Source organism: Aedes albopictus, chromosome 2, assembly GCF_035046485.1.
Source record: "Aedes albopictus strain Foshan chromosome 2, AalbF5, whole genome shotgun sequence".
Taxonomy (NCBI): Eukaryota; Metazoa; Arthropoda; class Insecta; order Diptera; family Culicidae; genus Aedes; species Aedes albopictus.
The window spans coordinates 334670845-334687118 of NC_085137.1; the positions used below are offsets into that span (position 1 = coordinate 334670845).

The 16274-nt window shown below is 38.2% G+C and overlaps 1 protein-coding gene across 1 annotated transcript in view; it reads right to left on the bottom strand.

Annotated features, from left to right (window-relative positions):
• Window positions 1–2214: 2214 nt before the first annotated feature.
• The window catches only part of LOC134288262 (RNA 3'-terminal phosphate cyclase), a 30782-nt gene continuing 16722 nt past the window's right edge, over window positions 2215–16274 (bottom strand). The window contains exons 4-5 of the mRNA XM_062852547.1: window positions 2460–2718; window positions 2215–2390 (exon numbers count right to left, since the gene is read on the bottom strand). Coding sequence (XP_062708531.1) covers window positions 2307–2390; window positions 2460–2718 — 343 coding nt within the window. The 3' untranslated portion in view covers window positions 2215–2306. The remainder of the gene's footprint in view (window positions 2391–2459; window positions 2719–16274) is intronic.

The window sequence follows — 16274 nt, forward strand, 5'->3', positions numbered from 1 at the left end:
CGGAAGCACTGCTGATGCCAAAGACACCTTTTACGCGAAGTTCGAACGCTGCCCAAACCACGTCGTCAAGATCATCATAGGAGACGTAAACGCTCAGGTACGCCAAAAGGAGGAATGCAGACCGACGATTGGAAAGTTCAGCGGCCAGCGCCCACTAGTTCACGAACGAAAACGGCTCATTGATTTCGCCGCCTCCTAAAACATGGCCATTGGTAGCACCTTCTTCCAACACAGCCACTCTTATCGTTACATCTGGAGATCATTATAGCCAACGGAATCGCAAATCGACCACGTTCTGATTAACGGACGTCACTTCTCCGACATTATCGACGTCAGGACCTATCGTGGCGCCAACTTCGACTCCGACCACAATCTGGTGATGGTCAAACTGCACCCAAAACTCTCCGTCATCAACAATGTACGGTACCGGCGACCGCCACGGTACAACCTAGAGCGACTGAAACAACCGGATTTCGCCTCAGCATACGCGCAGAATCTCGAGGCCGCATTGCCAGACGAGGGCGAGCTCGATGAGGCCCCTCTAGAGGACTGCTGGAGTACAGTGAAAGCAGCCATCAACGACGCAGCCGAGAGCACCATCGTACGTGGAACGGAATCGACGGAACGAATGGTTCGACGAAGAGTGCAGAACGGTTTTGGAGGAGAAGAACGCAGCGAGGGCGCTAATGCTGCAGCAAGGAACCCGACAGAACGTGGAACGTTTCAAACAGAAGCGGAAACAGCAGACCCGTCTCTTTCGGGAGAAAAAGTGCCGCCTGGAAGAAGCGGAGTGCGAAGAAATGGAACTGCTGTGCCGTTCCCAAGAAACACGGAAGTTCTATCAGAAGCTCAACGCATCCCGCAACGGCTTCGTGACGCGAGCCGAAATATGCAGGGATAACGACGGAGGCCTCTTGACGGACGAACGTGAGGTGATCGAAAGGTGGAAGCAGCACTTCGATCAGCATCTGAATGGCATTGAGAACGTAGGCACGGGAGACCACGGCAACGAGGAAACGACGACGCCAATGCAGCAGAGGACGGAAATGAACCAACTCCCACGCTGAGAGAAGTTAAGAATGCCATTCACCAGCTCAAAACCAACAAAGCAGCTGGTAAGGATGGTATCGCAGCTGAACTCATCAAGATGGGCCCAGAAAAGTTGACCACCTGTGTGCATCGGCTGAAAGTCAGGGTCTGGGAAACCGAACAGCTACAGTGGAAGGAAGGGGTAATCTGCCCCATTCACAAGAAAGGCGACCATTTGGAATGTGAGAACTTCAGGGCGATCACTATTTTGAATGTTGCCTACAAAGTGCTATCCCAGATCATCTTCCGTCGTCTGTCACCTAAACGAACTCCGTGGGAAGTTATCAAGCCGGCTTCATCGACGGCCGGTCGACAACGCACCAGATCTTCACCGTACGGCAAATCCTCCAGAAATGCCGTGAATAGGTCCCAACGCATCACCTGTTCATCGACTTCAAGGAGAATCATGGACGAAAACGGCTTACCTGGGAAGCTGACTAGACTGATTAAAGGAACGATGGACGGTGTACAAAACTGCATAAAGGTTTCGGGTGAACTATCCAGTTCATTCGAATCTCGCCGGGGACTGCGATAAGGTGATGGACTCTCATGCCTACTGTTCAACATCGCTCTGGAAGGTGTGATGCGACGAGCCGAGCTCAACAGCCGGGGAACGATTTTCACAAAATTCGGTCAATTTGTGTGCTTTGCGGACGACATGGACATTATTGCCAGAATATTTGGAACGGTGGCAGAGCTGTACACCGCGAATCGAGAAAAATCAGACACGCTATATTCCATTTTACGAGCCAATTTTATGAATGAAAATTTTACAGGAGGTGGCGTCCCAACCCGTGAAAATCAATATCATGATCAACAATGTTGTCACTTCGTAAAATGGCTCATTGCAGAGCCCAATTATAGATTTTGTTTAGAAGTTTACAGAACCAGTTTATGGTTATCAAATGAATTCCTAGCATTGAAAAATCTGCTTTAGCGATGTCATATGAAAATGTACAAAAATTTTACTTTTTTTTTAATGTGCGCAGTTTGTGATTTTTTAAATGAATTAGTTAAATATAGTTCAAATTGTGACATCCGACCATGAAAACGTAAGTTTTTAGACAACTGCATGATGAAAAAAAATCTATATGTATAACACTTCTGGGATTGGTGATAAGAAAACATAAAACACATTTTAGTTTTAGAATTGATCAAGATTTGATCAAAACTTTTGGAATATAATGGTGAAAAGTCAAGCAAACTTTTTCAATGTCCTACGAATTATGATTTTGATATCCTATGCCATCGCATTCTATGATGACCCCTTCGTTCTCTTGTTCAGTAACAGTAAACTTCGTCTAAAAGGCATAGAATAGAACTTTTAATACGCAACAGCAAAACAAAACAATTGACCATCGAGTACATACCTTAGTCATCAGCTCCGCCACGTGGATAGCGGTTTGTGTGTGGAGCGTAAGTGGCTCCGTTTTGATGCGACTTCGACCGTCGGCCAATGCCATCAGCACTATCAACATGTCTTGCACGTGCTGGTCGACGCACGCTCGCACCTTGTAGGCAGACTTTATTACGTTGGCGGCTTCTTCGCCGGTCCGGAAGGCGTCCTTATTGCGATTGCCCAAAGAAGCACCACCCATCACTACCCCGGTGGTAGTTTGAATGCCTAAGCTGGGATAAGAATAGACAGAACCAACGATTAATGGTGTTATGACGGCATGCTTTAATAATATTCACAGGGTGACAGGGTGTGGTTACGAAGACTTGTTAAAACACTCCATCCAGTTTGGCGTCCATCATATTATGTGTAGAATGTGTAGGGTCTGAGACCATTTGCACAGGCGGCAGGGCGACCTATTTTGGGCACTTGCTGCGACATTATCGACGTCAAGAGCAATCGACTCAGACCTACACACCAAATTTTTTGAAACGCTTCCAGCACAAAAAAAATCAGCAAAATAAATTGCTGAATTTCAGCATTTTTTTTGCTGAATTTCAGCACAACGTTGCTGATCAACTGTCAAAATTGCTAGATGGTTCAGCAAGTTGAAAAATAATTGCTGATATTCAGTAAATTCGCATTGCTGAATGAAATCAGCACAAAAAAAATCAGCAAAGTTTGCTGAATACCAGTAAACAAAATTTGGTGTGTAGTGATGGTCAAGCATTGCTGGACGAGAATGAGATCGTAGTAACATTATTGTTGATTTTCCAATACGTTTTAACCCTAATAAGCCAACACCATACACGGACCGTAATGTAGACGGTTCAACAATACTGCATACTGTTCGAATTGTATCCCGAATGAGTGGTTAACACTGCTTATACCAACAGGGTTTTTGTAACGTAAAGTACCAACAGGCAAAAAACGTGGAACTCAGTAGTTAGAGAACCAAATTTCAATCTTTTTACGTTATCGGAATCCTACACTACTCTAGAAAACCGATAGGAATTTAATATAGCTTCCTCTGAGAACCAGCCGAATACATAAGTTCCACATTTTTAACTTCTTCCGATTCCGTTTTGTTCCCAGATTGGTTATGAGCACCATGTCTTTGTAGCGAGTTCTCTCGGAACCTCGACATTCTGTCTTCGGCAAAGTTGTTCAGAACAACAACCACTTCCTGGTGATGGATTTCATAGTTCCGAATTTCACCACCACGTGTTGCTAGTGTACATAGTTACTTCTGGTGTGACTTTGGTGGGATATAGCACGAGATTGAGGCCAGATAGGAAGGTACTATCTTCGGCAAAGTTGTTCAAGACTGCGAGTATTTCTAGGTCATGAACAGCATAGTTCCGAATTTCATCACCACGTGACGCTAGTATACATCACTACTTCCGGCATAACTTTGGAGAGATATATTACGCGATTGAAACCAAACATGAAGCTGCGATCCTCGGCAACGTTGTTCAGGAGTACGAGTACTTATAAGTCATGAAGTGCATAGTTTCGAATTTTACCACCACGTGGCGCTAGTATACATAGTGACTTCCGGTACGACTTTTTCGAGATAATAGTTTTATTGCAGCTAAACACATGCTGTTTGTTTTACATAAAACGTTTAAAGATGCCGAGCAACAACATGTTTTTTACTTACAAAACCTTCTTTGTTGTTTGTTTTGGGTCTCTTCTCCGACAATGAGCCATTTTACGAAGTGACAACAATGTTGATGATGATATTGATTTTTACGGGTTCGGACGCATGCTCCTGTCAAAATTTCATTCTTAAAATCGGCTCGTAAAATGGACTATAGGAAACAATCAGTGAAGTACTAGATTTGAAGTAATGAGCTGAACTATTGTATGATGAGAAGGTAAAATCTCCGTTTTTGCAACGAAATGGTACAAAAAGCGTGGGTATTAGCGTGTCCCAAAATTGCACATAGACAAAAAACTTGAGGGCTCACCCTGCAAATGATAGCTAAGGGTGTTAGAAACGAACTTTTGTATGACGGCAACTTTTAAAAATTACGTTTAGAGGTTGCTCCGGCGAGATTTTTGAAAAATGACCATTTTTCGTGATAAATTTCATACAAATATTTTTTATCGCACAAAAGTTGGCAATACTCACCATATTTATATTTTTTACAGCTTGCTATAGATCCAAACTACGTGGAAAAATAATTAACGGCATGTTTTGCAGGTAACTTGTTGATACCGTAAACTGGGGTGTAGTTGATCAGCGGGGTGAACCTGATCACTCAGTTACCTACGAATATCGACTTTCAAGAAACTTACCATTCCATTTTAATGTTACGCCATTGGATTGCGAATGGTTAAAATAGAACTGTTGCTTCCTTGAAAGTCGATATCCGCAGGTAATTAAGTGATCAGGTTCACCCCACTGATCAACTACACCCCAGTTTACGGTACTAAATTTTTGAATTTACTAAAATTTGTCATTTTTTGATATAGGGTAAGAAATCAAACTTTGAACTAGTCAAATTGTAATCTTAATTTGAACCATTTCGAAATTCATAAAAAAGACGTACTTTTTAGCCAAATGTTGTCCCGAAAAAGATGTTAAACAGCTTTCCGTAATATAACCTGATAACATGGACTTAAAAAGCATTGAAAAAAGCGTTTTTGTCATGGAAAACAGGCAATTGAAAAATCACTGTGATTTCACCCATTTCCCCCCAGAAAAAGCACATTTTCGGTGCACTCGTACAGCTCATGCATTGTATCACACGCAATATGTGAACACGTCAAATGAAAGCTTATTTATCGTAGAATCGACCAACCGAATAATATTCCGCATTATTTGTCATAAAATTATCAAATTTAAGTAATTCTTACTTGGATAATGTTATCTTAAGTTGAACCATTTGTAATCTAAATTTGAACTAGTAAACGGGGGCGAGCTTCCAGTGTTGGCCTGCAGACTGCGCTAGTGGTTGTTTTGTTTACTTTTGGGGGATGAAAAAATCCAAATTTAGTTTCCAAGTTCCTGAAGAGTTTAAAACATTCTTAGTTGAAATTCCACTGTTTAATGATAAATAGTTATGGGAATTAGCAGATCCATGTGTTTTTCTAATGTTCAGCACAAAATTGGCTGTTGTGGGAGATGCTCGAGCTGCTGCCGCCAGTAGTTCAAATTAAGATTAAAATTGGTTCAAATTATGATTACGATGCACAATGGTCGGAAAAAGATAAAGTTCGGCCAAAACTCTTTTTATGTGTTTAATCGAAGTTATAGGTTGTCTAGATATGATATATAGTATTTTTAGTGTTTAAAAAGGGGTATTCAAAAATTACGTAACTTCAATAATTTCAAAAACGGTAAAAATCAGCAAACCCCACATTTTTTGCGTTTTTTGTTAGAAAATCAATTTGAATTAAATTAAATGATCATCTTTCGATCAAATCCAATCAAGTTTGTTCAAAACGTGTGAAAAATGTGTTAAGATAAATTTTATTTCAGTCAAAAATGGAAAAATAACGTAAAACATATAAAAAAACACGACTTTTTTAAATAGCTCTAATTTGAAAAACTGCAAATTTCTGCAAAAAGTTTAAACGTTTTTATGCAGCCCTAAGCATGATGTTTAAGATGTACTATTCGAAATTGCGGCGACACGTGACGACACGAACCGTTTTTTAAGTTAAAAATTACCAAAATTCCTTAGGTACAATATATGAAAATTTGAAAAGTTTTGTGACATATTAATTTTGCACCATATGTGCATTCAAACAGTCCAATAACAAGCTTTCATATGCTGGATAACAGAAAACATATATTCCATTCTCAAAATATAATTATTTTACTTTTTTCGAATAATTCATTTTTCAAATTTATGACTTAGGCCACCTTGGTAGTGAAAATGTCATTGAAATACAAAAGCTGGTATGCTTTTAATTAAGAATCATAAAACTACAATACATTAGCTTTGTTGTAAGGCGAAAAAAGATTTAAAAATATCAATTCCGTTTTTTGAGAGTTTTGGCCGCTCCTTTGTATGGAGCCCGACCAATGTGCGATGGTTCAAATTAAGATTAAAATCATTGTTGACGAATAATCGAACTTTTCAATGAAATTCGGTGCAAATACAAACTTTTTACCACTTAACAGAAAGCTTATACCCGTGGCTTTCATGTACATAAGATTTTGCCGTAGTAAATTATGTCCATGTGGAAGAAAAAATTACTCAAAATTTGCGCTACTTCGGAAAGCCGCAATTTGGTTCAACTTTTGATTACCTACCCTACTATGCATTTTACCTATCATAAAAAGTATCTCATCCTAACGTTAATTTAAAATAATTTCCATAAAAAGATAAGAAACTTTCTGGGGATTTTACTTTTTCCGAAGATAGCATAGCGTTTTTACTATCCGTTTTAGAGTTATTCACGATTTACTATTTGGTGAAATTTTTATTAAATGCCCCAGAAGAACTTTTCTTTCTTGACACGTACGAGTATCTCTCTTGGTTCGCATCAGTACCACGTACTTTAGTTTCGTCGTCGTTCCAACTCATATCTTTCGTCGTCGCGCCGGGCGGAATCCGGTGAAACACGCCACATTTTGTGATGCAATACATGTAAGGAAAATCTAAGTGAGTGTTGTAGTGGTGATATTATAAGGTCCAGGCCGCAACAGTAATTTAAAACAATTTCCATAAAAAGAAATTTTATGAGGAAAAACTTTGCCGAAGACAGAATGTTGTTTTTTCTATCCGTTTTAGAGTTATTAACGATTTACTAAGTATTTGATGAAATTTGATTTTTTGGGTATTGTGGTAGTTTAGCAGCTCGATGAGTAGGCCGAGCTCTTGGAATTATCATTATCAGTATAACTGTCAAGAGAGAAGTACCACATTGGCGACGAACGAACCCCGTTTGCTTTCGGGTCTTCGAAACGATCATCGGAGCGTTTGCCAAAACGACTTTGGACGCGATTTTGGAGATCCAATCCAGACAAGAGCTGCAAGTGAAGCTGACCATCAAGAAGGAACTCTTCCTGGTCTGCCGAGAATATGGGACATCCTGCGAGGAAAAAAAAGTCAAGCCAAACAAGTTGTTGTCTAGGCAACGAACTTCGGTTACCTGAATCGGACAAAACAATCAAGTTTCTTTTCAAGGAACTGCCCCAGGAACGGATTCCATCCGTTGAGTTGGGCGAAACAATTATCAAGTTGACCGTAATGGTGAACTGCCTCAGGAGCGGATTCAATCCGTTGAGTTAGGCGAAAAATAAGTTCACCCCAAAGGTGAACTGCCTCAGGAACGGACTAAATCCGTTGAGTTAGGCGATAAAATTATGAAGTTCACCCAAAGGTGGACTGCCTCAGGAGCGGTTGAAATCCGTTGAGTTAGGCGACAACATTACCAAGTTCAAGTTCTCTCGCAAGGAACAGCCCCAGGAACGGATTCCATCCGTTGATCTGGGCGAAACAAACATCAAGTTCACCTTAACGGTAAACTGCCTCAGGAGCGGATTTAATCCGTTGAGTTAGGCGAAAAATAAGTTCACCCCAAAGGTGAACTGCCTCAGGAACGGATTAAATCCGTTGAGTTAGGCGAGGACTGCCTCAGGAACGGATTCTGTCCGTTGAGTTAGGCGACAAGATTTCCAAGTTCACCTCAAAGCAGCGTTACCAGATCTACGGAAATTTCCGTAGATCTACGGAATTGCGCTTATTTTACGGAACTACGGATCCGCAGAATAAATCTACAGAAAAGCCGTTTTTTATACGGAAACCTACAAAAAGCTACGGGAAATCTACGGATTTTTAACCGGAATCTACGGAATAAAATTTATAAAATTCTCCCCCCCGCTCATCAATTTTTATCTACGGAAGCACTCGCGAAAAAATCTGACATCCTCAAAGGTGGATTGCTTCAGAAAAAAAGTTTTCTGTTTAGACAAAATAGTGGATCTGCAACGTTTTGCTTTCCGGGCCTATATACAATCCTTAGTTTGAGCGGTTGTAGTCTAAACACCCATCTCTTGTTGTGACCGGGAGGAAGTAATTGCAGTTAACGGAATATGGTCAGTTTCGAAAGAAAAGGAGATGTGGTAGTTTCCCGACTAGAGGATCATAACAAAAATATATCATAATTATATCTCATTTTGATATGACTAACAAATTATGTTATAATTTTGTTATGACATGGGTTGTTTATTACTTTTTCGAACTAAATTATAACAAAATATATTATAATCTTTTGTAACTAATTTTGTAATAAATGATTCAAAACAAATTCTGTTAAAACTTTGTTAGTTTTACAACTGAATAAAATGATTCGTTGGAAAAATAACACAATTATATCAGAATATGAAATAATTTTGATTTTTAAATACATTACAAAAAATAAAAATAAAAATATTATGTATTCGTTTTTTTGTTTGTTTTTTTTACTGCGCAGAATGCCGGAAGCGTATCCGAGTACTCTCAAAACTAAAAGGTACTCTTATTTTTCCAACTTTGAACCGAACTTCGACTCGTTAAAATAAGAAACTATTTTTATTATTGATTATGCGAATAGAACGGTTGGGTCATGCGGTATTACCAAAAGTACAAATTTTCTGGAACATGTCCTTATACTATTGAGCGGCCCAGATGCAAAGGGGTGTAAGTGACCATTTTGAGCTGAGCATATAAAAAAACTTCAGGTTTCAAGCTCCCAGGAACATTTTTAAGATTATTTTTATGATGATTTGAAAAATTCCAATATATCAGAGAAAATTCGGTTTATTTTTGAAACTCCATACATTTTGTATGGGATGAAAAATTAATGAAAAACTTCAAACCTCATTTACTCAAAAGTGGGGTTTTGTCACTTACATCCCTTTGTTTCTAACCCCCTCTATTCTAATATCGGAGTTGGAGTAGTTTGAGCGTATTGAAAAGACATGGTCTCTCGGGAAACATGTTCCGTAATGATTACTTTAAAATCAATGAACACGTACTGTATAGTAGCAAAGGTTTATTGGCTGGGACTCTTATTTAATTTGCACATCTTCCGGCAAGTCTTCCGGAGTTAGATTTAAGTGCAATAAATGCAACATGAACAATTTCACAGTATTTGTGCAGTAGCTATATATCCCGCTTCAAGTTAGATTTGACAATAATGTTTACATCCAACAAGCCGTGTTGGTATACAAACAGATTCTTTAGTACAGCTTCTAGCTGTAATGATATCGCATAACGGCCTTCAAGGCGCTGCTGATTTGTGGATTTGTTAGTATTACGAATTGTACTATATATTAGCAGCTGTTTCGTTAATGGGAACTCCTATTAAGTTTGTTCAAGTTTTCACATCTTTTGGTGTTCCCGTATTTGATATTTGCATTTCGAATGCCCACTGCAATAACTATTACTTAATTTATCTTCTTAAGTTTATTGACTGCTGCATCATATTATTGATGATGATGATGATGATGATGATTGAGTACCCACCATCAGCGCAAGGATTACCTATATGTCATATTAACAGTTCTGCTATTCTAACTTCTAATTATAACGTCAAAAAGTACCGAACAGACTATGTATTAAGAAGTAATGGATGTTATTGAGCGTGGAGATAGCAAATGCGGTACTAAATAATCCTAAACAATACAAATGTGAATGACAATTCTGCTAAATTGATCACTGCATTTCTCTACTCAAACTTTTTTTTTATTACGACCTATTATCATTTGACCATATTTGCTTTGACATTATATCAACTTTTTCATTTCCAAAAATAATCTAAATCTTAGAATAAAACTAAATAGCATCTGCAAAAGTTATCATATCAGCCTATGATATAATTGTGATCAATTAAAACAAAGCCACCTTTTACGCCTACGTTGGTACGTGTATGATCGTCGGTCTCACAACGCAAAGAAAAAAAACCAAACTCAATCATCACCGTCCGTAAAGAATCACGACTACAGCAACTTTGACGCCGCCAGAAAGCACCCCATGACGAAGCTCAATCATAAATAGTCGACTGGCTATTTTTTCGTCGTTCTCTTTGTTCAACAAACGACGACGGGCCATGCGCACGCCACCACTGTTATTAGTGTTTCAGTGCGCATGTCTGCGCACCGCGATAGCGCTGTTGGTAAGAGAGAGAGGTTCATTGTTTGATCTTGCATTCAAATCTCTGTCTATTTTTGTTCTGCGACTGACAAACAAGAGATGGGGGAATAGGGAAACTGGCAATACGTGGAACCAGTAAAGCTTCTTTCATTGCTCGCTTCAGGTGCTGTGATAGCCTCATTGGTAAAGGCGACTGATAATTAGCGATGGTAGGATTATTGGTTCAAATCCCGTCCGGGTATGTATGTTTTATAATGAACTAGAAAGTTTTTTTGCGTGACCTATTATTTTCTAAAAATAGAATAGCACACTCAAAATAATTACCCAAAAAATGAGTATAAAAATAGTTTTTACCCTAATTGGTGTCAAAGGAATTATAACACAATTTGTTATAATTTTGTTATATTCTATCATATTTCATGGAACAAATTTTGTAATGTTTTTGTTATGATCATAACACAAGTTATTACATTTTTGTTCTTTTCAGTGAGAATTTTGTTAGAATTTTTGTTATTTTAACTACTAACGGTACATGTTTTATAACAACCCTTGTTATAAAAAATTATTGTAACAAAATAACACAGCTTGTTATAATTTTGTAATGTCCATCTAGTCGGGTTAGCAGCTCGATGAGTAGGCCGAGCTCTTGGAATTATCATTATCAGTATAACTGTCAAAAGAGAGAACTGGCCAAGTTCGCAGGGGTTGACGGTATTAAAGTGAAGGAGTTTCATTTTGATTATTGTAATGTAGTGTTCTTTAGTGAAACATATCACCTTTTTAACACTTTAATGCGCCTCCAACGGTTCATCACGAACCGGCTGCTGCAGATGGAGTATGGCTCATCATATGCATCAGACATGCTCGATAAACAGGAGGAACCGCCGGGGCTCAGTAGAGTCTATTCCCAAGCAATAGTACCAAGTCGGTTGGATTTGAGATGGTTTTGATGATCGTTACAAATCCTAATAAAAGTATTATAAGATTTGTGACAGGTTTAGGAACCTTTTACAGCCATCTGACTTCTAAATGTTGTTTGGGCTCTATTTCCCACGTTTCTCGGTTGATTTTCATTACATAGTAATTTATTAACGTCATAGTCGCTTTTTCGAATTTTTACAATGTTAGTTGGTCATATTTTCTTTAAATAAAGCAATAAAAATCGACCGAAGAATCAATAGTGGGAAGGAGATTTGCAGCACTTAATTGTGCTGATAGATTCAAAGCTAACGTGCGACCACTTAAACGCATTGTTGACGTCAATGCGTTCGACGTGACATTTTGGACAAAAACTGACTGCTTTATATAGCTTTATATTAACTGAACAACGTTACTTGTGTATGACTAGGTTGACATTTCTAGGCTACGCTTGAGAAAATGACATGGTTCATCTAGGTAGGACCGATAGGACAATTGAACGAATTTGAATATTTTTAATAGTATTTGTAGCGGGATGAAAGTTGGCATGAAATCTTTTTTATTTTAAAATTTTATTGCAATCAACTGATCAACTTGGCGTATTTTTGATTATCTCTTAGATGTTCAGAAGTTCAGTTACATGTGGATTTTGGACCGATGGCAATTTAAGGACACAAGAGATGAACTTAAGTAGAAAACGATTAGCGAAATCAAGAAAACATTTTGACACAGGATCGACTATATTTTAACATACAGGGTTCGATTGATTCGATGAAAAAAAAAAACAACATGCGACAACTGACTTAACGAGGAGAAAAACATATTTAACCATACCACAAAATCAAACAAGGAGACAAACACAAACCGTGTGACCATATCACTACATAGGCAAATACTGTCAAAAGAGAAGTACCACAGGTATTTTTTTGAAAATGTCACATAAGACTTCCAAAAACATATACAAAGTAAAAAACCACGTATGCTCAACAGCCAAGGGCTGAAAGTCTCTTAAATAAAGTCAAATCAATCAATTCATACAGAAATTAACTAGCAAAGAATTCTAGAAAAGCTAAGTCTTTCTACAAGCTTTGTACTGTATATTGATTTTTAAAGGTCCCATATAGCAGAGGCGGTAAACGCACGGGTATTCAGCATGACCATGCTGAGGGTGACGGGTTCGATTCCCGGTCGGTCCAGGATCTTTTCGTAAAGGAAATTTCCTTGATTTCCTTGGGCATAGAGTATCTTCGTGCCTGCCACACGATATACACATGCAAAATGGTCATTGGCAGAGGAAGCTCTCAGTTAATAACTGTGGAAGTGCTCATAGAACACTAAGCTGAGAAGCAGGCTTTGTCCCAGTGAGGACGTTACGCCAAGAAGAAGAAGAAGATTGATTTTTAAAAAGATATTCTCCACAAAATGTTGAGCCATACTTCCGCGTTTATGTTACTTTTCTGTCGATTTTTTCAATTGTTTCTCCGCTCGAAGACGTATAAGTCCTGGACCAGTTAAACAGCCCAGGAAACAGTGACAAAGTGAAAAAAGGCATTGATTCATCCCATATTGATCGTTGATCCATCCCATATTGATCCATCCCATATTGAAATCGCGGTTACAAACACCTTTCGTAAGAGTAGTTTTTAGATAATAGGTTCCAATTCAAGACATTCTAAAAAGCAGAGCATGTCTTTTTTGACATTTACTAACTTGAACTATTTTATCGACACCGAAAACAATATACACTGAGGCAAATTGAAACGGGTGGGATGAGATGAACCAGCGAGTTAACGTAATGTTATCCAATGTTAGAACAATTTGATTATCATAACACATATTTACACGGTACAGAGAAACAGACGTCACACTCTCATCGCTTCCCATCGATTACCTTTTTAACGGTTGATGCAAATATTCAGTAGTAGGTTGATTGACCACTCGCGGCGCTGGTATCGTTTTTGCTCCTGTTTGACGTTTGCTTACTACCGCCATCTAGTGGCGGCCCGGCCAAACAAAGTACGTTTAGCATTGGGCGCTACGTTTTCGTGACGATGTTTTTTAATGAAATTTGTTCCAAGTGTTACGTCTGTTGCTCTGTGTACACGGCATACAATAAGACAAGGTAGGCTATTATTGGTAAACAACAGCAATGATCGTAAACATGTGACGTCATATTTATGGTCCTATATGTTGATTAAACTCATAGGGACTACTAGACCGTTTTATTCATGCCTTTGAACTATTTCAGGGGTTCCCAACCTTTTTGAGGTGGCGACTCCCTTTAAAATTTGTCAAAACATCTGGGGCCCACTGAAAGTGTTTAGAAAAAATATGAATTTAATGAACGAAACCAAGTTTTTTTGGGTACAGTGACGTAGCCAGAAACTTACTGTCGCAACAAACCGTTGCTTCGCACCACCACATCGTAACACCTATTAAGTGAGTACCTACATCCTCAGCCCATCAACCTTGACAGTGGCCATGACATTTGCGCTACGTCAGGACCAGAGAGAAATGATCGATGATAATAATAGCAGAACAATAGGGCAGGCAAAGTGTGCTTCAGCTAATTTTCAATTAAATTTTCACTGCTAGAGTTTCTACTTAAAACTAAAGTGAATTAAAGAAACCTAGTATAAATATTAATTTAAATCAGTGAACTACTTAATTCTAATAAAAATAAGTGGTTAAAAAGTGCCTAAACTACAGAAAATAGTACGGATATGAGAGTAAATTAGTTCATGCACATGCAATGTTTAGTTTATGCTCTTACACATAATTAAAAAATTAAACCTAAATTCTATAGCTACTATCGTAAACCGACCGCTTTTCCAGAAGCTAGCAGCTTAACACAGAAAACATACAAAAACAGGTAAAATTTGCTGTTGAAATATTGGGACATGAATGTAATCCTAAAATTGATGTTTTAGCATTCCCATCACCGATAAACGAACTAAACGAGGAACAAACAGAAACGAGACACTAAACGTAAGTCAGACAATTATTCCTCTTAAAATGGTACCAGAATATACCAACCATATATTATATCAACATAACATATACCATATATCATTTAAACATACAATTATGGGAAATGTACAACAGAGAACACCTAAACCTAATTATTGTACCAAATAACAAGGAAATCCTTATGATTGTCTCTTCAATAGGGATTTTTTAACGTTGTCGATCGCGTTTAATCGCAACTTAAATAAAGCGTTGAAGAAATCGGAAATCTGTCTCTTCATTTCGTTGCAATTTGCAACACTTACTGTGAGAGGGATTTTCGACGATCCGAATGATACTTTTTTTTTATTCGACACCCACATTTCGTAGCTGAAAAATAGCGGCGCAGACAATTTGTTTTTCTTCTGAAGGTGTTTTATACTGAAAATTTGTTCCTCAAATTGTGGCTTTTGGGGGTAGCGGTGTACAAAATTAAAAATTGGTACAATATGCACAAAATAGAATAACAATTGTTTTGGTAATATCGTGGCCCGGACAGCCTTCACGGCCCCTCGGGGGGCCGCGGACCACCGATTGGGAACCCGTGAACTATTTAAACAACATCATTGAAAAATAAAAACGGTATATTTCGCGGAATATATAACCGTCTAAATGTTATAGAAAATGTGCCGTGCGTTTGATTATGTATTATGCATGTATATAAACCATTGTCAGTACATAACTTTTAAAAATGCCATGGCCTACTGAAGCATCTCAAAATTGTACCTAATGATAAAAGTTCTCGCTAGTATGTACCTGTACCATTCTATATCAAAGAAAATGGATTTAACAACAGAAGCCAAATTTCAATAAATGAAGTCACCATAATTCCTGAACAGATTCAAGACAAAAACTTGTTGAGCATACGTGATTTTTCACATTGTAGGTATGTGTTTTTAGGAAGTTCTTATGGGACATTTAATAAAAATACCCAAAAAATCAAATTTCACCAAATAGTAAATCGTGAATAACGCTAAAACGGATAGTAAAAACACTATGCTATCTTCGGAAAAAGTGAATTCCTCATAAAATTTCCTATCTTTTTATGGAAATTGTTTTAAATTAACGTTAGGATGAGATACTTTTTATGATAGGTAAAATGCATAGCATATCAAAAAATGACAAATTTTAGTAAATTCAAAAATTTAGTATCAACAAGTTACCTGCAAAACATGTCGTTTATTATTTTTTCCACGTAGTTTGGATCTATAGCAAGCTGTAAAAAATATAAACATGGTGAGTATTGCCAACTTTTGTGCGATAAAAAATATTTGTATGAAATTTATCACGAAAAATGGTCATTTTACAAAAATCTTGCCGGGGCGACCTCTAAACGTCATTTCTAAAAGTTGCCGTCATACAAAAGTTTGTTTCTAACACCCTTAGCTATCATTTGCAGGGTGAGCCCTCAAGTTTTTTGTCTATGTGCAGATTCAAAATTTATGGCCAGCCAGCGTTAAAAGCTGGATAGCCAGGCGAATCGGATTAGTCATTAATGTGTCGAAGACAAAGTACATGATGGCAAATGGCGGAATCACCGCGCCCGCCACCCCGAATTTCTATCGACGGTGATGATATCGAGGCGGTTGAAGAATTCGTGTACTTGGGCTTACTGGTGACCGCCGACAACAACACCAGCAGAGAAATTCAGAGTTGGGTTCCCAGCTACACAGCATAGAAAATCATGACATTTCATGTATTTTCTCAAAAACGAGTAAAACTCGGCCAACATTAGTCCCAAAATCAGGACATGTCCTGCTAAATCAGGA